The 24,056-nt window shown below is 36.7% G+C and overlaps 1 protein-coding gene across 2 annotated transcripts in view; it reads right to left on the bottom strand.

The window, feature by feature from the left end:
* Positions 1 to 24,056, bottom strand: part of NECTIN3 (nectin cell adhesion molecule 3) — a 64,703-nt gene that overhangs the window by 10,941 nt on the left and 29,706 nt on the right. Inside the window, exons 3-6 of one of the 2 annotated variants that reach the window (XM_034413213.2) lie at positions 16,410 to 16,706; positions 14,731 to 14,848; positions 12,248 to 12,399; positions 1,006 to 1,915 (exon numbers count right to left, since the gene is read on the bottom strand). In XM_034413213.2, the coding sequence (XP_034269104.1) occupies positions 1,323 to 1,915; positions 12,248 to 12,399; positions 14,731 to 14,848; positions 16,410 to 16,706 (1,160 nt within the window). In that variant the 3' untranslated portion in view covers positions 1,006 to 1,322. Of the gene's footprint in view, positions 1 to 1,005; positions 1,916 to 12,247; positions 12,400 to 14,730; positions 14,849 to 16,409; positions 16,707 to 24,056 lie in introns of those variants that run through there. The other variant, XM_034413223.2, reaches the window with a different exon arrangement.

Below are 24,056 nucleotides of genomic sequence, written 5' to 3'. Positions count from 1 at the left end.
ATTGGTTGCACTGCATTATCCTCTGTACAACGAACTATGTTCTAAATCTATTGATAGAATTTTTAAAACACCAGAGTTACTCTTTTTCAACAGAGATCATACATCCTTTTTGTTATATATATTTGCTCCTCCCATCTATTCAATTCCTTAGGTTAATAGTAAGCTTCCACAACATTTCTTCTGAAACAACATACATTTCCCAAATATCTCACAGGAAATACACTTATTAGGAAAGATTTCTCTTTAAGCAATATTTTATGTTTGTGTTGCCTTTTCATTCTTTTTTCAAATTATCCAAGACTGCAGTTTACCATACACATAAGTTACTCTTGCATTTAAAGTGGCCCCTGCTCTGTAAGAACTCTTTATATAGCCCATATATGTCTCCAAACACCACCAAATTCTGTGATAAGTGAAATGTTTATTTCTTAAAATGCACCTTCATTGAATATAGAAGTTGCATCTGAGATTCAATGCATTTATAGGTTTGTGCTTAACAAATATTCGGTAGAATGATAAGGGAAAATTAGTCTTTCCTAAACAATATTTAAGGAAAACCGTTTGATTGAAACAATATATAATACACCTTATGAAAGGGATTGTTCTGGAAATTTAACTAAAAGATTTGAATTCTCATATTCCAGTGCTTGGAAATAAGATGCAGTGTAAAAAAATATAATGTTCCTGTTACATTGCAATTTCTGTTCATTGAAATGTCCATTGCAGCAGGTTCAGTGCAACAAGTCGTCTGTAAAAGGTACAGTATCTAATTATGGCAAGGCTCAAAAATGTAGAGGTATTACATTCTGTGCAGAAAACCCAACAATAAAGCTTTGAAAAAACTGTGCCATCAGATTATTTCATATAAGTCATTTCTGTAAACAAAATGTGCCTTAGATCAAGTCTGATTCTGAATCACCATCATGTTCCCATTAAGTAGAACTATAGTTCAGAAAGTTCTATCAAGGTAATTTTTACCATAAATTTACAATAACAAGACAGCTGTTTCAACTCAAACTTTTTATAAGAATTTCATTTTTTAAACGTAGCAGGTTGTTCTTATCTTGTGCTATATGCCAAATAGAGCACTATATTAGAATTCATTTTTATGAAAGACAGTAGTACAGCATTGGGAAAAAAAAATAAAGCAGCTTCAGTACACTTAAATGAGGTTTTTACATTTCATTTGTCAAGTTAGAATATAAAAAGCTTGAAAATCAACTTGGAAAAGCTTATTCCTCAAGAAAAAGTATAAACAATCTGAAAGTGATCAGCTAACGAAGGAACTTTATATAGTCAAGACACGAAAGTGGATGTTACCGTTACACATACCACTCCTTCCGAGATATTACAGAGCCATCTACATGTGAAACTAAGTCATCTTCATTTTCATCATAACATTCATCACCCAAGTATTTCATTCCCAGAGTTCCACTTTCATAGTAATCCATTGGTCTTTCATACCTGTCCTGGTATCTGTTAATAGTATCTACTTTGTTCCAGTCTGTTTTTTCAGTTTCTCCCATGTAGTCTTTAGTTAAGAGACTGTTCACAGGATGTTTTATTTCTTTTTTCACACTGTCAGGGTAAGAATCCACATCCTCAACCTGCAGGGTATCTATCTGGGACTCCTTTTGCATATCTGACGGTGGAATGTAGTTCTTAGCGAAGTAGTCACCACGGAACGTCCTCCTTCTCCTATACCAGACAGCTCCAACCAGGACACATACAAGTATCAGGAAAAGAGCCCCGCCCACTGCACTACCGATGATGGTGCCCCAATTGTCTTCCTGTATTTCTGGCCATGATGATGTTGGAAAAAGCTTTAGTTTTGGTTGAGTTGCTAAACCTGTGTTGCCATCAGTTGAAGGAAGCCATGGAATCGTGAATGGTGAAGTGGTAGTAGTGGGAGGATCTAATGAAAGAGCAAAGAGATACACAAGACAGAAAAGGCAGAAAATGTCAATGCAAACTATTTTAAGTTAAGAGCTGATAAGAAAGCACAGTTGATGAGTAAGAAAGTGTACTTTAACATAGTTTTTCATTCTTCGTTTTATTGTAAAACTGTTTACCATTGGTGGAAAATACAATTAGGTACAGCTTCTGGATAATATATATAGTATTAAAATAATTTAATAAGGCAATGCTTCCATGTTGTTTTGTAGCAAACATGGAACAATTCCATCAGCTGAGAAGTTAGCTAATTAATTCCTTATTATCCTAGTCAGAGTGCAAAATAAACTAATGAAAGCTCTAATGGATTATATATTCCTTAGGAAATATTAAAGAATGAAAAACTAAAAAAATGCATGCTAAGTTAGCTAAACATAATTTAAACCTTGCTTCCAAAATATAGTATGATTTATAGTTAGGATTTAGAAATCTGTGCATTAATGGTTGGTTGGTTGTTCATTGCAATGCTTCCAATATTCTTGGTGACTGCTTAAATAGTTAATCAAACACAAAAACTAAAACTAAACTTTAGAAATAATTCTAAAATTAAAATCATTTTTAAATTTTATATGAAATGTGTAGAATATCTACCTGACATAAAACAAGACTTTTGTTCTACTATGGGAATGTTTGTTTTAACTCTAAGAAATACATATAAACAATGTGGAGTATCAGCATTGCTCACGTTTATCAGGGACTAATTATGCAAATTGAATGCATATTTAAATTGAAATATTGGAATTCTTTGCTATATATAGATGGTATGTTAAAAGCTGAAGATACAAACTAGAAAGCTACGCATATGAAGCAATAGCTCTGTTCTAATGCTATATGACAGAAGTTTACTTTTATTAGTCTATGACATTAACAATGTATCTAGAAAAATGAGTTAAAATATGCTAAACATGCAAGTAAATTTTGGATCTCTAGTATCTATTGAACATTAACAATTATGATTCATGTGAAAACAAATTATACATATTATGGAAAGCATCTTGAAGAAAATGCAAGTGTTAAAACAAAGATGACGTTTAGAGTTTTTTTAAAATAGTTTTCTGAGCAGCAGGATATTATTAACTGTAGAAAGCTATTAGTAAATGTTAAGAATGTTTAAACTACATACAAAGATATCATTAGCAATGTAGCAAGACAAAACCTAAGCTCAATGTAAGAAACTAAGATATTTTAATTACTGGGACGATTATAATTGAAATTAATGTAAACAGAATATTTCAATTAATCCAATTCATTGTTTCATTTCATTGAACAGCACATAGAGCTTATTTTTGTAATGCCTTGCTATCAAGTTAAAAAATTCACAATAAGTTAAAAATACATTTAGTTAAAAATTACTGTTAAGTCTATACCATTTGTAACTTAATCATCCTCATTATGTAATTTGTTAAATTAATTATGCCCATATTAAACTGTATTAAATGAAAAATAAAACAGATGAAGAGAGATACTACAGAGATAAATGAATGGATCTATAACATGTTTAGTTTTTAAAAATGAATGAAAACCACTGATTTCCATTACCATCTTACAACTGAAAAACAAGCAAAACTCAGACCCTAACCTTCTGTATTTTCTTCAAATCTCAAGTTGTCTCCTTAGAAAAAAAAAGTGATAAACATGATAATGTTCTTATGAAAATATTTTATTAATCACATGGTTTATTATTGTTAACAGTCTTTAAACAACCCAAAAGATACCTCTGTACATGTATATACTGTATATATAGTACAAATGTAGACTAAATGAAATTGACTATTATTGGAGCAAGGAGATGGAAAAACTAAGTTATAACAGTCAAGACATGGCCAGGATTGACTGCAGAACAGATCATGAACTGTTTATATACATGCTTCAACCAGAAATCCACGATTTTCAAGGAGAATATCAGAAATAGTTTCAAAGTTCTGTTCTCACTGATGGTCAGTTAAGGATCAACATGAAAAGAGATACCAAAAAGCAAGAAATAAAAGAAAACAAGATAGATGTCAGAATAGCAAGTGGAAATTGCCACAAAGAGAAGTCAAAGCTAAGTAAGAAAAATAACTCAGGAAGAAACACAGCAAAATAATTCAGTGTGTTGTTAGAAAAAAATAAGGTAAAAATAAAATTTGTACAATAACATTTGTAAAGACATTGATTATTGGTGGAAAAACTAGAAAAATAAGAATATTCTTGTTTTTATTCTTATATTCTTATAAGAATATTCTTCCAGAGTGATTGCAAGATTAGGAGAAGGGTCCAGCTTCTAATTGCTTTATTAAAGGATGCAAATGGACAGATAGTAACTGGTTCAAAGATAGCAGTCTACTGAATTTCTGTATAGTAGAGATGTCAACATTCAAGATAAGAAGGTATTCCCTACTTATATGATCTTCTAGTAGAACATAAGGTCAGATAGTATTATCAAATTGAAGGAGATAAAATTGATGGAATATCTACAAAATTACAGTAAATAACACAAGAAGAATCTATAGTTTCAAAGCATATTAAGTCAGCAAATCTGAAGAATTACAGTGTCTAACAGCCTGAAAGAGATCGGTCTACATACCAATCAAAAGAGAGATTTAACAGTGTGTGCAAACTATCACATAATATCCTTAATTTTACAGACTAGCAAAATAAGGTTTAGGATTAATCAATGCAAATTAGAGCCCTTCATGGAAATAGAGTGACCAGAAATATAGGGTGGGTTTTAAAAAGACTAAGGAACATGAGACTATATTGCTGATAGACAGTAGATAAAGTCAAAGAATATGAAAAAGAAGTCAAATACATGCTTCATTGATTATAGAAAGGCCTTTAATTGTGTGAACCATGTCAAGTGTGAAATGTCCTTAGGAAAATGGAATCAAGAAAGACAAAAGGAATACTGACACTTTTGAATTTTGGAGAAAACTAATGCCAAAAGCAAAAGAGGGTAAAGTGAATAGCCAAGGAAACAAATACATATTTTAGAACACCTCAGTACAAAGTTCTCACTCAATGTACAAATAATTAAGCTCAAATTATATTTTGTACACATTATGAAGAGACCTTCACACTGAGAATTTTTTATTGCTAGGAAATATTTTAAAAAGTCCAGCAATGGGACGGACTTCATTACAGTGATGATGAGCGTGTTTTTGGGAAAAGCCATGTTGGGGAGTCATAATTCTGGAGAATGTCTATCTATGTGGTTACCTCTTTTGAAGGTCTTTCTATATGACCAGTAAGAGTTAACACCGATCAGATCATATTCCCATATGTAAAATATTAAAAATATATAATGGATAACTGTGATGGAAAAAAAGGGAATGGGACGAAAAAGAAAATAACCTATGAAAAGGTCTTAAAAGAAAACTGACTTCAGAAACAAGTTCTAAAGGGGCAATTTATAAATAACAAAAACACTCTTGAGCTCCTTAAAAGTGACATCTATTTGTTACATGCTTTTATGATCTACTGTATCTTATAAGCATCAAGAACTATTCTTATTTGTCAAGTATGCATATCGTACCATTTTAAAAGCCACAAAGAATCATGACTTGATTGAACACGGGTAAGAGCTGCTACTACGGCCTACCTCATGGCGATTCGTGCAGCGAAGTGTGAATACTTCTCCACACTAATTGCATCTGCAGATAATCGCCCAGCGATTCTCTTTAAGGTGAGCCGCCTCCTCCTGGGGAAGGAGGAGATTGAGATCCACCTGAAGGGACGAGCTGAGGAGTTTGTGAATTTTCTGGAAAACAAAATCACTCGACTTCGTTCCCCGTTAGATGCCAGCGTGGTTGCTGGTCCGATGGAAGCCCCTGAGGCAGGTTCTTGCCCTGTTATCTGGGAACAGTTTGACCCTGTTCTCCCGAGGAAGTGGACAGGATCCTAGTATGTGCACAAGCATCTGTGTATTAGACCCATGTACCTCCCGGCTTGTGAAAGCTTCCCAGGAGGTGACAGGTGGGTGGACTCTGGCAGTGAATAATGCTTCCCTAGAGGAGGGGGCAGTGCCCCAGCACTTTAAGGAGGCTGTGGTCCACCCTCTTCTTAAGAAGCCATCGCTGGACTTCATCCGGTTGGATAATTTCTGACCTGTCTCCAAACTTCCCTTTTTGGGAAAGGTTGTCAAGAAGGTGGTTGCGCAGCAACCCCAGAGGTTTCTGGATGAAATGGATTATCTCAACCCCTACCAGTCAGGATTCAGGATTGGATTTGGGACAGAAATGGCATTGGTTGCACTTTTGGCTGATCTCTGGCGGGAGCGGGATGGGAGTAGTGCATCCATCCTTGCTCTACTTGACCTCTTGGCGGCTTTCGATACCACTGACCATGGTTTTCTCCTGGAGTGGCTTCGGGGGATGGGAGTGGGAGGCCTTGTGCTATTCTGGTTCATTTCCTTCCTCTGCGGCCGCTCTCAGTCAGTGCTGATAGGAGGGGAGAGATCCAGCCCTCACCCACTGCTATGCTGGGTGCCACAGGGCTCGGTACTCTCTCCACTCCTGTTCAACATTTATATGAAGCCGCTGGGTGAGATCATCCTTCACCATGGACTGAGGTATCATCAACATGCTGATGATATTCAGCTGTATGTCTAAGCCCATGGTGAGTTAAGTGATGCCATGTCCTCCCTCTTGTAGTGCCTGGAGGCTGTTAGGGGTTGGATGGGGAGCAACGGGTTGAAACTAAACCCTGGCAAGACCGAGTGGCTCTGGGTTTGGGGTTTGTTGGCTCAGGGAGAATTGCCATCTTTGGTCTTGGATGGGGTGGCGCTACCTCAAACAGACCCTGTGCATAATCTGGGGGTTCTCCTGGACTCACGATTCCTGCTCGAAGAGCAGGTGACGGTCGCGGCCAGGAGGGCCTGTGAGTTATGCGCCAGTTACGGCCTTTCCTGGACCGGCAATCCCTACTCACAGTCACTCATGCCTTAGTCACTTCCTGTCTTGACTATTGCAACGTGCTCTACATGGGGCTACCCTTGAAGAGCATCTGGAAGCTCCAGTTGGTGCAAAGTGCAGAGGCCCGCACTGTTCTGTGCAGACCCCAGTGTGCACATATATCACCTCTCCTGCGGGAGTTGCATTGGCTGCCGATTTGCTTCCAGGTGCAATTCAAGGTGCTGGCTGTCACCTTTAAAGCCCTTCATGGCTTGGGACCAGGTTATCTGAAGGACCGTTTCCTGCCAGTAACATCTACCTGACCCATTAGAGTGGGGAGGCAGGGAATGCTGCGGGTCCCATCCCCAAGGGAGATACACCTGGTGGAACCCAGAAGAAGGGCCTTCTCCGTGGTGCCTCCCTCTCTCTGGAACATCATTCCCCCAGAGATTAGAACGGCCTCCACCCTAATTCTCTTCCAGAAGGCACTGAAGACCTGGTTCTGCCAGCGGGCCTGGGGAACCCAGAGTGGGATGGAGCCCATTAAATGGCTCGTGTGATCGGCTGTTGCTGGGACGGAAGGTGGGGGTCAGGGGTGGTTTTATTACATTAATTTATTTGATTTTTTTTGAGTTTTAGTTTTTAAAATGTAGTTTTTTATATTCTGTAAGCTGCCTTGAGTAGTCATGGGCGAATAGGCGGCAATATAAATCTAATGAATAAATAAATAAAGACAAATAAAAGAAGCATTTTTTTTTTTTGCTTTTTGTCCTGCAGTCTTTCAAATTGCTTTCTTTTCCAAGGAGTCACACCACAGTACATTATTCATCTATTAGGTGTCATAATTCCGTTGCCTTCATCTAGCCTGATTCTAATAGAAACAATAAGAAACAATGGCTAGCTATCCAGTCTTTCACATCTACCTTATAGTTCAAAATATTTAAATATTTAAAAGGCAGAAGTGTTAAAAGAATGGGGAAGGAGGTTACTGGACATTTCTGGATTGTATTTGTATGGTCAGGACTAAAGAGGAACTGTTATTACACAACAGGAACAAAGCAGGACCGAGGGAGAGGTTTACAAAGAAGTTTAATATGTGGAACAGACTACAACTTTTAGAAAATACTGTATTTATGAGAAAAACCCAAAAAATGTGTCAGAATCCCCAAAGCCCAAGAAGCAATGTTTTCCCTCTCCTGCTCCCTTCCCACCACCACCTATCAGTGACCCTCAAAGTAAAAGTGCCTGAAACTGCCTGAATAATGGAGGAATGAAACAGAAAAGAATCTCTAAACAGCTCTAGTAAAAGCTGTGTAAAACTACTATATGACGGTCGTTTGTTAAGTCACTTTATCTCTCTTTGTTTCAATTTCTAACAAGCCAGTCAATACACACAAGTTATTTACTTAAAAACACCACAAAAATATCCACTGCAATTTAGAAAACTAGGGACCAGGTTACCTAATGAACCATCTTCATTCAGTTACATCAACCCAGGTAGTGAAGACATGTGGTAGACCCATCAGCTAAATAATTTCAACTAGTGGGATCCAGGAAGAGAGGTTTCTCAGCCGTTGCTCCTGCCCTGTGGAACATACTCCCTCCAGAGATGAGGCGGGCCCCCACTCTCCTGGCCTTCCGTAAAGGCGTAAAAACATGACAGATAAGCACGCAGCCGTGAGGTTGATCCCCCATCTTTTAATCATATTTTAACATCCATTACCTTTTTAAAATTTTATATACTCTTTTAAATTTTATACTTTTAATATTTTATTGTATACTTCCCAGAGTTATTTTGTGAGAAAGATAGGCAGTTATTAAATATGACAAATTAATAAATATGTAAATAAATAGGGTGTATTTATGAAAAGTGGCTCTGAACAGGATTCATATTTAGGCATAAAACAGAGGTAAGATTATGCAAATAATTTCTGCCATACTTAAATCTAAGATTAAAAAAGAATGCATGCTTAGTAGATAAATGGGTGGCATGCAAATTCAATAAAGCAAATAAATAAATGGGGACAACAACATACCTAGAGCATGCAAATACTCCTTTTCAAAATCTTTCTTCCTTGAGATTAGCTAGCCTATTTAGGATACTTCATCATCATGCAAACAGATTTCTGCTTAACAATTGAATTTCCCATTATTCTCTCCTTTCCATTCTGGGAATACTACAAATCTATTTCTAACTTACTAGACCAGATTGGATATGCAAAGGATATGGTAGGAATTAAAATGTTGTTTCATAGGTGAAACAGTAAATATTTCCATTCTTTAAAATCTGTATTTAATATCTTATTATTATACACCGAACTTAACTATTTAAGGATGGGTGACATACCCCAAAGTCAGAATTTCATAAGTGCCACCCAAATTGAATTAGCAAATAACTACGATTCTAATCTGAATTAGAATTATTTCCCATTAAAGAATAACGAGTATACTAGAAAAAAAAATCATGTTCACTTTTTATATGTAATATTTCTTTGTTATAACTATACCATAAATATGATTTTTAAAATTATTTGATTTAGTTGCCAGAATTTCTAAATGATTAACAGACCAGGAACTGAAACAAGCATTTTAAAAACAATGTTGAAATAATTTCACACAATTTATTTCTTTGGGTACAAGTGTTCTGCTCAATTTTTTAAAAAAGATTTGTGTTGCACACAGTTAAATTTAAATTAAATTGAAACACTGATTTTATTATAGATCTGTAAGAACATGTGTTAAAAAATTTAACTAAAAATTGTAATAGAAATCTTAACTCTAATTAACAAAAACTTACAAAAACTTATTTCTTCATTATTTCAGGAATTATCTATGAAGATATTAATCCTTCCCTCCAAATAAATTTCCAGGAGAGATGCAGAAGGACATCAAAGTATACAATATAAAAGTAGCAGCAAACAGACAAGACAAAAAGACCATATAAAAATTAAGTAATTAAAAGGTCACAAGAATAGATCTACTGGATTAGGTCAACGGTTGCCTTTGGTTCAAGAAGCAGAACACAGTCATTATAATCAGAATTATTTAACAGTGAAATGTCATCAAGGTGACCTAATTTCAAATTAACATGGAGGGGTAAGAGAAAGGGGGGGGGAATCCCTTCCCACTCACTGTAAATAAGATGTCATTTTCTAAATTTAAATTCAAGTATTGTAGCTTTTTTTAAGGTACAGAAAAAGTAGCCTTGCATTATTTTTATTTCCCACTTCTTTGTGAAAGAATGCTTGCTGACTTTGCAGCTAATATCACAGAATAATTTTCTCTATTGATACTTTCTGCTCTTGTAACACTAATGCATTATCTCCATATTTTAAATACTAAGGACATTTCCAAGCATGGAACTGGATTCAATCATTATATCATGCATTAAGGATGCTTCTGGCTTTCAACATTCAACAGATGTGAAAGCCTTATTTTCATCATCCCAGCAGAGGGGATGCTGTTAAAAGAGCAATGTGGATTAGGCATCTAGGGAAAGATTTCTTTGATTCCTTATTATTGCTATGTAAAGAGTGGAACTACAGCCCAATTATGTTTTGATGGCATCATTGCTACATAATATATTAGGTCTGGCTAAGTGGTAATAGGTCTCTTTTTTGATTTAATGGAAAATGATGTTAAATTGCTTCAGTTTGGTGACATATAAAATCCAGGGAAACTCACCCACTCCAACTATTTTATTTGTATTTTGAAATAGTCTATAATTCTTTGGTCTCATGTTTTTCTTATGTCTCACTGGGAAATAGAATAGACAACTAGATGCTGATCTGAACAAAACAGGATTCCTGTCAGAGGAACAACTACTACTAGGGAAAAAATGCTAACGTGGTTCAAGATTTTAAAGGATATTATTGAACAATGTATTACATTATATCCAGACTTTATGGATGAAAATTCAGCACATAATTTTTCTTCATTTAATTTCCAGCTCATGCACAAAGTCACTAAATAACATTCTCGATAGGCTGAAAAATGCTGGAAGGAACCATGGTGTTTTCATGAGACATATATCCTCCCTGCCTGGAATCTAAAATAAATCATTTACTTGAAGATTTATCATAGCTTCAAAATATTTTGCGTATAGTATCGTGTCATATTTTTATAACTCAGTAAAACAGATCAACTGTAAGGCAAAGGTAAAGGTTGCCCTCGCACATATGTGCTAGTCGTTCCCAACTCTAGGGGGTGGTGCTCATCTCCGTTTCAAAGCAAAAGAGCCAGCTCTGTCCAAAGATGTCTCCATGGTCATATGGCCGGCATGACTAAATGCCAAAGGTGCATGGAACGCTGTTACCTTCCCACCAAAGGTGGTCCCTATTTTTCTACGTGCATTTTTACGTGCTTTCAAACTGCTACGTTGGCAGAAGCTGGGACAAGTAACGGGACCTTACCTCGTTATGCGGCACTAGGGATTAGAACCGTTGAACTGCTGGCCTTTCGATCGACAAGCTCAGCGTCTTAGCCACTGAGCCATCGCGTCCCTGTAGATCACCTGTATTATCTCTTTAAATATGTAAAATATTTTGTTTTTTATATGAACAAAATTCTGCATGTTTGGAAGTTGAAAGTCCTCTTTCAAGTCAAATATTGTTTTGAGTGTAGAATAAATCAGTTTGAACCTAAAATATTTGAAATAACCCATTTCATGCTCACACTCATTTTCCACACTCTACTATCTCTGTATTTACTTAAGTACTGAGGCTGAAACTGAAACAGACTGGCTTGTTAGAAATTGAAACAAAGAGAGAATTAACTCTTGGTACTAATATTTCCCATTTCATATTTCAAGTAACCTTATGGTACGCTAGATTTCTACTCAAGAGTATACACATTATTTGTGATCTGCTTCTTGCACCAGTACTATAACAATAATGCCATTTTTGTCACCGTTGTGTAGAGATATACATACTTTTAAAATCACAATTAGGTTGAAGTAAACCTGAAGTCACACAAGAACAAGAGTTCTTGGCATTTAATTTCATTTAGTGTATAAATAATTTGGAAGTTTTGTTTTTCAAGCCAATATATAAAATGTTAAGTAATTATCTATGATTCAATTTATTATTTATTTGCATTGTTTATCTGCTACTACCTATAAAACATTTTAACAAAAAATAATTGTGATTTAGCAAGGCAATAAAATATAGGACAAAGCATTAAGCATATTTAAAATAAAAGTTCTGAAAAGAAATTTGTTTTTGCCTTTCAACAGGAAGGGCTTAGGTGAAAAAACCCAGGTCTTATGCAGATAAGTAAATTATGCAGTAGAGACCATATCTTGAAAAATGATTTTAAAAATCAACTATATTAGACAATACTCTGATATAACATTTAAGATAAAAATAAAATGTAAGGGAAAGGAAGGGGGGGGAAATAACCAAAGGGGAGGGGGGAAAACTTACCTAATATGTAAATAGTCTTTTGATCACTTTTTTGACCAAGTGAATTGGCCACTTTACAAATGTATGTTCCAGTATAATTGTAAGACAAAGGACTGTTGAAATGCAAAGTATTGTTGGAAGGCTGTAATCCCTCAGGCCAATGTCCATCCAGCCTGAATTGTAAAATATTTAGAGCAATATGAGCATTTTGCAAATAATATTTCATTTGGAATACTCATTGTTCTCATTTTCCAGAACAGAAATATTTTCACTTTAATGAAATCAATGATTATAACCATTGAATTTTATGCTACTATCAAAAGAATTCAACAGAATCATTAGTTTGTCATGAAATAATACAGGACAAGCAAGTTCTATTTACAAAGGTGTCTAATCACTTCCAGAAGTGTTATCTAGAGTATATAATGGGTAAATAGTATCAACACCAAAAAGTATACAAAAACAATGTATAAAACCTTGTTAATGGAAATCAGACTACATATTTTAAAAAGCATCTTTATATCTAGTTATTTACAACATTCATATTCTGAAATCTGTTCCTTAGCATATATAGATTATGGATGTATATGCTATATTATCTAAATGATAGCAAAACATATTAACAAATATTGAAAAAAGAAGAAAACATGCTTGCAAGTCTTTCCTAGAAATCTGACATAATTTGGAGCAAGGGGCAGTCATGATTAGGTGGGTTTTTGCACAATTGTGTGCCAGTTGCATCCATTCCTGGACCCAGGAGCCCTGCTCGCAATGTGTTACCAATGTGGGCCCTCAGTGGCAGACCTTTTCTGTTGTGCCCAGATTATAGAACTTCCCTCAAAACCTGCTATGCCAGCAAAGCTGGGGATCCCAGGGGATAGGCAAATTTGTAATGGGCTCTGATATTAACTTATTAACTTGTTTCTTGATTAATTCTGCTTTTATAGTTCCTAATTTTTCTATAAATGAGAGAGAGAGAGAGAGAGAGCGAGAGAGAGAGGGAGGGAGGGAGGGAGGGAGGGAGAGAGAGCAAGAGAGAGAGAGAGAAATGGATGTACTCCTTGGATAATATCTGTATATGGAACGTAATAGATACAAAGATGCTTAAGCCAGGTTTGAATGGACCTATGGAGCTGCTTTGGCTAACTGATAAGAAGCTAAAAGCAACCATTTGAATGTTCTAAAGTGACACTGTCATTAATTTTAAAACAGCAGGCAACCTGAAGACACAAAACAGGTTTTAGTACTGATGTTACCAGAAAATATAAATTTTATAAATTGCTGTGGTCTACAGATTCAAACTACTAAATCTGACATGGAAATTTTAGATCTATATATGGTTCACATATGTATATATGGTTACCAAGATTTTCTAAAAATACTGTTTTGAAATCCTTAATTAGTTCTATATGAATCACGAACATTTTTCTATAAAGCATGAGCTACCACAATAAAATATAATACATAACATTTTATTTTTATTTGTTCTTTAAGTCAAACTTGTGGAATCAGAATGGTGGAATCACCAACTAGAGCAGAGAGAGGAGAAAAGAGTCAGCCTAGCTTGCAGTTGCCCTGTGGGAGAAAGTGGCAGAGACCAGAATATTGAAGCCTTTATCTGCCTGTTCACAAGAGAATGCAGTTAGTCTGGCAAGATTCTTGTAAATAGGAAATCAACAAGAAATATACTATTTTGGCCTACTCTCAATGTAGTTTATGGTTCCTTGCACATGACACAGGGTGGATATAAAATAAACTAATTTACATCATCAATAAGGAAGATTCAGCTTTATACTTGTTTTAAACAGTGTTTATGGTACACTTAATTTGTTTAACTTTTTAAAAGTTAACTTAAATATATGTACAATTTGAATAATTTAAGTTATTTAGTATGTAGGAAATGTAATTATGTCAACTTTGTTGAAAATTAGTCCAGCTTTTCAACACTATTTGTCACTTTTGATTTACTGGCTCAGAAAAAGGGCCTTTTAATCTACAGTTTTATTTCCAACTAAATATTTTTGGAACATTCAAAATACTTTTCTGTATATAAGTAGTCCTCAATTCATGACTTCAACTGAGCCTAAAATTTATGTTGTTAAGTGAGATAGCTGCTAAGTGAATTTTGCCCCATATTACCTTTCTTGCCACCACTGGGAAACATTGTAGATAAGTTAGTAACGTGGTTAAGTGAATCTGATTTTTGCATTGACTTTACTTGTCAGAAAATCACATGACTCTGGGGCACTGTCACCATCATCAATATGAGCCAGTTGCCAAGCATCCAAATTTTGATCACATGATCATGGGGATGCTGCAACAGCTGAAAAATGGTCATAATTCATTTTTTTTTCAATGATGTTGTAAATTCGAACAGTCACCAAATGAACTGCTGTAAATTGAGGATTACCTGTACAATATATTCTGATATGAATATACTATTATAAACTATTATTAAATTGATATAATTTAACTAAATTTAATTTATTTTAAGAATTACTTACCGGCTCCATGTAAACTCCATTGGCAGTGGATTTGCATCAGCATTACACCTGAGCAAAACATTCTCTCTTCCAATATACCAGTTTCCATCATATCCAGTTACTGTAACCTCAGGAGAATCTACAAACATATATAATTATATGCAGTTGCAGGAGCCATTATGGAAGTACTTAAAATCAAGTCCAGAGTAAAATCTAAAGAACAGACAATTTTAATGATGAACACTTCATTTTATAATTTTAAAGGCTTGTACTATTAGTACAAAATAATCTTCTGTTAACTCCCTAAATCAAACTACCTATATCAACACTTCTAAGATAAAAACATGTAAATTGGTTCTTAACAATTCATAACGTTTAAAATGTGATAGATGTTTTTTGCACAGCAAATCTGATAAAGTTGATAATGTTTTTATCAAGACCCATGGTAAAAGGACCAAGTAGCAATTTTATTTTTTTAATTGTGTTTTATGGATATATTAGAAACAGACCCAAAATTAGTCTGATTTTGTTTCTCTAAATGGAAACAAGAAATAAGTTTCTTTTGATTAATAACTTAGTTAGACTCAATTTTTACAATGCAAGATCCAGTATCAGCAGAAATAATTAGTTGTAGACAAATTTGTTATCTTCAGTATATGCTAAACAGCTTTGTGTTCATTCATATGTTCCATAGTTACTTTCAAACACAATATAACTTATCTAAACAAACAATTTGAATCAATTTCATTAACTGAACACTTTTAAGATTTATTTTAGTATGTTCAACCTGAATATTGCATCTCAAAATTTGGATAATTAGGGAATCAAAAAGACAGCTGTATGTTGATGTGCAAATTAATTCATAAGGCCTAAAACAAAATATATTCTCAAAAGCACTTTAAACATGTTTAAGAATATCAGACAATTCCAAATGAAATAGTGGCAAATTAGTCATAGCCCCATATATTTTATTATAGGCATGTAAAGCTGCATTGACACTTGGTATTACCAAGTATCAATGCAGCTTTACATGCCTATAATAAAATACATATTTAAAAGGTAAACTCAATTTTTATGTAACCTAAATGTTTATGTTTTAAAGAGTCAGTTTGGTGTAGTAGTTAAGATACTGGGCTAAAAACTGGGTAAGTATTTGTTCTAGGTACAAAGCCAGCTCAGTAACTTTGGGCCAGTTACTCTCTCTTAGGCCTAGGAAGCAGGCAATGGCAAACTACTTCCCAAATCTTGGCAAAAAAAACCTGCAGGAACTTGTTCAGGTATCAAGATTGATTAAAAAGCATCAAATAATAATAATGTTTCAATATCTTTCAGATCCATTTGAAGCTGACTAAAGATTATGCTAACATTCATAACTTGAAATAATTTTACAGAAAGAAAAGTGATAAGTGGGCAAGCTAAGGCCCTAAAATGCAAGTCTCCATTTTACAGTGCTTGAAGCCCTCTTTGAACTACAATTGCTGAAAATCAGAATGGTCATCATCATTCTGATCCAGGAAATGTATGAAAGAACAGATTTAAGTTTGTGTGTGCATGTGTGATATATTACCCCAAACCAAGAAAAATATAGGAAATTATATTACTTGTGAAACCTGATCCATGTACTATAGTCCAAGTCTGTCAAAAAATGTAGGTATGCATACCAAAATAAAATATATGCCTACTAATATATCATTACTTACATTGAATATCAAGCATATAAAGCATTCTTATCTCTTTTTCTAAGGCTGGGTGTCTCACAATACAAGCTATACGTCTTCCTCTAGCAAAGCGGGTAGGAACAAGCTTGTACTCGCTCTGCACTGTGACCGTTTCATTTGGATATGATGTTGAAGTGGATTCCATTTCACCAAGACCACCTTCCCAGAAAACCTCTGCAGCTGGTTTTCCAGTGGCTGCAGTACAAATGGCTGCAACTGTCTGATTGGCACCATCTATTAAAGGATTTGGTCCCTTTGTTAAGCTCACAGTTGGTTCAACTACAGAAAAAATACAAATAAATAAATAAATAATCAAATATTTCTACTACTTAAAAAACTTTTCAAAATAAAACATGTGGAACAATTTCCAGCTTCCCAACATTCCCCTCCGATTGTAGTTTCTGTTCTACAGAAATGAATCAGTTTATAAGAAGTGGATGGCAAAATATTAACATTAGTTACGAGACTATGGAAAGTTATAGACCCATCTCCCTCTAAATTTATATAAAATAGAAAATGTCTTACAATATTCATATGATGATCAATATGGATATAGCTGTGGATAAACTATAATCAATAGTTTAAATTTTGTTAGATATTAAAACAAATATCTAATATCTATTGAAACAATCTGATATGGGCCAGATTGAATTAATGAAATGTGTTTTAAAAAGACATCAATTTCTCTTATCTTTTCTTCACTAAATTACAATCTGATGATTGTAAAATCTTCATTTTGTGGCCAGTTATCTATATCATCATTGGATTGGACTCTCAACCCTTCAAATTAAATTGTGAATTCTGACAAGGATTGTCCTTATCTCCTTTATTCTTTAATTTGATTCTTGACTTCTCCTTTTAGAAGGTGATAAATAAGATATGGTGGCATTTGACATTAAATATAAATTGCACTTATTTGCCAGTGATATCTTGGCTATCCTTGGCAATTATATAATTAAACTTGTTGAAATACAGCAATATTGTTTATATTTTGTAAAATATACTATTTGGAGTTAATCTGTAAATGCCTTTGGGGCCAATTCTTACTATATATCATTGTAGGAGATTAGCGTTTACATTTTCTATATATTCTATAAAATTATTGGATTCACTTCTCTTCAGACGTTTATTACAAAACACTGAGTTAAGTAGACCTAAATATACTGATATAATTTCAATGAAATTTAATTTGATGGTCATTAATTTAACTCCCATTAATTCTTTACAATAAGATTAACATTAGTAAAGTGAATACTGTATCAAAATTAATGTACTTTTAAAGGATTATTTCAGTGTTAATTTTCATTACATATTTCATACAGATGGACAAGTTAATGAAAATATTACAGCAGGCTAATGTCCTCAGAACATCTTTGCCCAAATTGCAGTTACTTAATGAGTATAGCAACTTTAGCTTGTCAGATTTTCAAGTATATCTTTGGACTTTTTCTTAACAAGTCTAACTTTCTGGAATGAGACTTATTTTAATTACTTTCCTCTCTGGGCCCATTTGGAAAATAAACATGTAACACCTTTGAAATCAGGGCAGCTATTGCCACTTAGATATATTAAAATCAGAACTACAATTTCTTGTTTGGAAAACTTGGTTATTGAACTATTACAATTTGATTTGAATCACACAAGAAGTTGACATTGTGGTATAACTTAAATCAGAAAACAGTGAAGAAATTGTTCTACCAGAATCGTTGGATTAAACAAAAGAATAATATTTTAAATTCACTGATTTTTTAATGTTTGTTATTTTTTTGTGAGAGGCATTTCAGGTTTAATTTGCCTTCAGCATATATTTAGCAACACATATAATTAAAATGACACTAAATGAAAGAGTATGGCCTGGATGCTTTAGCAGTCTTCAAGGGACTTGCAACTTTATCTATAGATGCGAGCCGAACAATACAATAATATTTATTCAGTCAATAACCAAATTTAAAAGAACAAAAACAGAGTGAAGCAAATAAACAGAACAGTCTAACTAGTAGAACAAATTACAGAATACAGCCCTCACTCTCCCATCACTACGTTAATACAATTGCTGGATGAACAACAATTGTATGAACAATCATAACATTAGTTAAGTATAAAATAAAAATTGAAAACTATATATCCCCTGATAACTATTAGTTAAGATCAAAAATATTATATCTTATTTTCATCAGAGTTACACATAATTTAGCTACTTTAACTATGCTGAACAGATGCTAACAATTCAGTTTTGTAAATAGTAAAAAGTAGAACTCATCTATAAAAGTTAAGTTCATCTATACATTCAATCTTTAGAAGAAATAATTGAATGTCCAAGTTGGAAAATAATTGTTTCGGGTATCTAAAAAATGGAATATAATAATGGTTGAAAAATGCAATTTATTTGAATAGAAAATGTTATTTCAGGTATTTTGAACCCCCTCAAAAAGTGTTGGTGATTAAGAAACTTAATATTTGAAATAATACCAAATAAAAATATTAAAATTAATTCATAGCAATAAAAAAATTAAGTATATTTATTTTCAAATACTTCTCACGTATACATATTACTAAACACAGGTGATGAAAGGATGGCTGCTGTCCTGATGCAGTTACTTTTCTTTTAGGATTAATTTCATTCTTTGGAGTGCGTTTGCTGGGGCAAAGGTCCAATATATTTGCTGACCAAGAAATATCATGGCAAATAAATGAGCATTAAACAATTTCTGATTTGAGAGTGTCAACTGTGCAAAGACATTATGTGAAGGCTAACACTGTTCTTACTCTAAACCCCAGTGGATTTGATCCCAGATATGTCATGTCACTCATCTTTAACTTTCTTGATTGTTTAAGAACTGGTTTCCCAATATTGAAAAGCAAACTACCTGATATATCTAGTATAAAACAAGGAGCAATTATTTTTCCTGCCAAAGTGAATAGTTTCTAGGCCTCCGCATAGAATGGGCAGAATAAAGTTTAGTTCTTTCATAATGGCTTTTTAACATTTCTGCAATAAATCTGCAAGTTCTTATATTCTTGTGTTGCCATGTATTTGTTCAAATCTAGCTTTCTAATAAAAAAGCCTGAAAAATATAAAGATTCATTATTCAGCACAATGAAAGCTGAGGTTCCTGAGCATGAGATATTATTTCACTCCGTCATCTCTGTTCTCTTGTGCCTGTTTGAGTATCTTCCCCCCCCCCCCCATAGGAGCATGCTGAAAGACGTAAAAGTAGGTTCAAGTAAATATATGAGGGAGAAAGGTAGGATTTACTCAACGAACTTCTGAAAATAAAGATCATTGCTTCCCATCTGGTCATGCTTGTTCTATGAGCTGATTTAATATTCTGTACAACTGTGCTAGAGACTACTTTGCTCATGGAGAGATAGAACTGAAATTTCCAAGCTCTCTGAGTCAGTGCCTGTTCCGTTGCTTCAGTCTTGGACTATCATTATGTTAAACATTCCCGGGTCTTCTCTGTTATACTGGGGTACAAACCCATTCCTTTTATATATTGTTACTTTGCTACTCCTCAATTTTACTGCTTCTATTCTGGTGAAAGACAGCAGGAAAACTGACTCACATAACATTGCTATGGCCTGAAGGGCTTGAGTGCTTCCTTGGCTCCTAAGAGAATCTTGACCCCTGAAGAGCTGCTAACTGCTGGAGGTTGTCACAACTGGAACACAAGCTACTGGGTAACTGCTGAAGCTTGATGTCTGGTCTGCCTGTTGGGACTGATGCTGTTGGAGGATTGCCATAGTTGATATAGTTCATGCCTAAACTATCAAGAGGCTTGTTGACTGAAGCAAAAATTCTTTCTTGTCCCATTGTCAAAAAAAGAACTAGATACAAACATTAATAGAAAATAAATATCAATATTACAATGCTGCTAATCAAGAGTAATTTATCCTTCCAATGCTGTAATTTCAATGAAAAATTATTCAATAACTTCCAAATGACATACAAGCAATAACAAATATCATACAGTTAATACTAATTAAAATATTTAATAGAAATAAAGATGACGTTAAACAGTAAAATTTAACATAAATATGAATTTTAATTTATTTAATTTAATGACAGAGAACCAAGATGTATCTTAGCATTTCAATAAAAAGTGGCAAAAAACAAAAAAATAATTCCTCATATATACAGAAATCTTAATCAACAGCCACTTAGTAGTGCGTGATGAGGTATTATGTTAAATGTATTATATGAACTTCAGTCACACATCATGAATACTTTTGCCATATTAATTAATTCTGGAAGTACGGTAGACTACACTTCATGGAAACTTATTGAAAATAAGTTTACCCCTTGAAAGTTGCCACAAGATAACCATTTGACCATTACTAGGCAGACCAGAAGGTGCATTGGTCTTACCTGATACATTCTCGGTATGTTGAGAGAATCCAGGAATGGATTGTCTCGTCTCGTAGCTGATTGGATTGAGTCTGTCAGAGCTGTGAGGACATGCCTCCGTTGCCAATGGTCCCCAGCTTTTGGCGAAGGCTTAATGACAGACCATGCCTGTGTTCTAATGGTGCCCACTCCTGGACTCAGGACCAGACAGTTGCCAGGGTGGGGCTGGATTCTGTCTCAGCATACTGAGAAGGAGTGTAAGTCCAACACCTCTTCTCCAGTGTGCTGACGAGAGAATCCAGGAATGGGACATACCAAAGCTGGCTTGTCCTATGGGTGGACAACGGTCTGGTCCGCAGTCCCCTGTTCTGTATGTACCCTCTGGAGCATTCGCCTGCCGAAAACTGCCTCAGCCTGAAGCGAAGGCGCCCAGCTTGTAATGTCTAATGAATGGGGATGGAGAGAACCATGTCCCTGCTCGACAAAGCTCCTTCATAGAGGCCTGTGTTGCCCACGCTTCTGTCGTGGCCACACTCCTAGTGAAATGGGCCGTTACCCACCGAGACAACGTAAGAGCCTGGAGCTTGTAGGCCTTGGCGATGCACACCCATATCCATCACCCCACGGTTGATGGAGTGACCTTGTTGCCCAGTGTAGAGGGGTGGAAGGACACAAAAAGGGACTCTATCTTCCTGAAAGAGGAAGTCCTCTTAATGTAAATGTGGAGGGCCCTCCTAATGTCCAAGGTGTGCCACTTTTTCTCCAGGGTGTGAGTCAGGCCCAGGCAGAAGTCTGACAATATTAGTTCCTGAGCTCTATGGAAGCAGGAATTCACCTTGGGAACAAAGGAGGGGTTCAACTGCAAGACCACCCTACTGGAGTGACAGGTCCTTTCTGACAGAGAGGGCTGCCAGTTCGGAAATACCCCTGGCCAACGTGATGGCCACAAGGAAGGCTATCTTGCAGGTGAGGAAGCACAGGCTGGCTGATCTTAGTGGCTCTAAGGGGTCCCCGGTGAGATATTGCAAGACTTTGGACAGGTCCCAAGTAGGGTACTTGTGCACCACTGGAAGCTTTAAGTTCGTTGTGCCCCTGATAAACCTGTGCACAGTGGGGTGCTGAGCGAGGGACTCTAGATCCCCGCACGATAAAACTGAGGATAGGGCCACCACCTATCTATGGATGGTATTGGGGGACAATCCCTTGTCCAGCCCTTCCTGGAGGAACTCCAGAATCTGGACTATTAACATAGATGTGGGAATAATGTCTGCCCTGGAACACCAGGCGCAAAATGCCTCCCAAGTGGCGTTGTATATCCTATTGGTAGAAGGCCTCCTAGAGGCCTGAATAGTCCAAATCACTCTGGAGGAAAACTCTCCGCTCTAATGCCAGATGGTCAGTTGGAGCCATTGTGGATCCGGATGGATCAAGGCCCCCTGGCTGAGATTCTGTTCTGAGGTATCCTTCAAGGCCAGACTACCGACAAGTTGACCAGGTTGGCAAACCAAGGTCTTCTGGGCCAGTGGGGGGCTAGAAGCAAGATCTCGGCTTTTTCCGCCAGCACCTTCCTGATTACCCCTATAATGAGGGGAAGAGAAGGAAAGGTGTACAGTAGTCCTTGGAGCCAAGGATTGCAGAATGCATTGACTTCCTCCACCCCCGGTGCTGCAAACCTGGTATAGAACCTGGGTAGCTGGCTGTTGGATGGGGTAGCGAACAAGTCTATGACCAGGAGGCTGAATCATTCCATCAGCTCCTTGAACAGGGACGGGTAAAGGCGCCACTCTGAGTGGTCGACTGTGGCCCTGCTGAGCCAATTCACCTGCAGGTTGTTCACCCCGGAAATGTCTCTCCGCCCAGAGGCCTATTTGGTCAGCCTCTTGCATGAGGGATCTGGAATGGGTACCCCGTTGGCGGTTGATGTGGGCCTTGGCAGCCATGTTGTCCGTCAATATGAGGACATGCCGGCTGAAGACTGTGTCCTGGAACTGCCTGAGAGCCAATGAACTGCCCGGAGCTCCAGCCAGTTGATATTGTGACCCAGGTCCGCTTGAGTCCACTGCCCCTGTGTCATCAAGGACTGGAGATGGGCCCCCCAACTGGAGGGGTGTGATCATCAAGCGGCTGGACTCCTTGAACATCCTTTGGTGATGGCCTGGGACTGCCACAACTGGAATGACTGGATCACTCCCGGTAGGACTCAGACCTTGAGTGATGACTGACTACTGCCTGACCAAACTATTGCAGGGACCTGGCATGCAAGTGTGTCCACGGAACTATGGATATGCAGGACACCATCTTGCCCAGGAGCTGTAAGAGAATGGCCACGGACACTGTTCGTTCCCTCTGGATGCGATTTCCCAAGGATTGTAGGCTTGTCTGTTGCTTCTGGGAGAGAGAGACCTCACACAATGTTGTGTCTATGACTGCTCCTAGGTGGAACAAATGGTTGGTCGGCGACAGGTGGCTTTTGTCGACCTTAATCAAATATCCGTGATCTTGTAGGACCCGGATAGTGACCTGCAGATCCTCCCTTGCCCGGGGCCAGAGGAGGACTGAATCAAAATATCATCAAGGTAGCACTGGGCACACACTGGAAGTTTGCCGCCAGAGCCGTTAGCAGTTTGGTAAATGTCCTGGGCGCGGACGATACCCAAAGGCAGGACCCGATATTGGTAATGCCGGCCTGCATAGTGGAAGTGATACTGGTGGTGGGATGGTAAGATGGAAACATGGAGATATGCCTCCGTCAGGTATGTCAACATGAGGAAGTTGCCCTCTCAAATGCTCTCCAGTATAGTCTGGAGGGACTGCATTTTGAACTGCCTGTAAGTGAGGTGTTTGTTTAGCCTCTTCAGGTCCAGAATTGCCCTCTATGCCCCCCTGAGGTCTTTGGGATTACAAAAAGGATGGAATAGAATCCCTGCCCTTGTTGGTCCTCTGGAACCGGTTGGATGACTTGAATGTCCAACAGGTGGTGTTGGATATGGTGGTGTCCATGAGGACCCTCTTTGTGTTGTCCTTGAGATGGGACAAGGGATAAAAAACCTTGGGGGTGTGGAGAGGAATTTGAGGGAGAATCCTAACCTCACCGTCTCCAGGACCCAGGTGTCCATGGTAATTTCCTCCCAGCGATCAGCAAAGTGGGCCAGGTGGCCTCCAACCCAGGCGAGTTGGACCTGCAGTCACTTCGAGCATTGAAAGGGTCTTCTGCTGCCACGAAAGAGCCGCTTGTGTTGAAACTATTGCCTGATCTTGCCTGAGCGATCTGCCTTTTGCTC

This window comes from Pantherophis guttatus, chromosome 5 (genome assembly GCF_059756535.1).
Source record: "Pantherophis guttatus breed Tessera chromosome 5, ASM5975653v1, whole genome shotgun sequence".
Lineage (NCBI taxonomy): Eukaryota > Metazoa > Chordata > Lepidosauria > Squamata > Colubridae > Pantherophis > Pantherophis guttatus.
The sequence above is the reverse complement of the archived record's forward strand: the minus strand, read 5'-3'. Positions and strand labels throughout refer to the sequence as shown.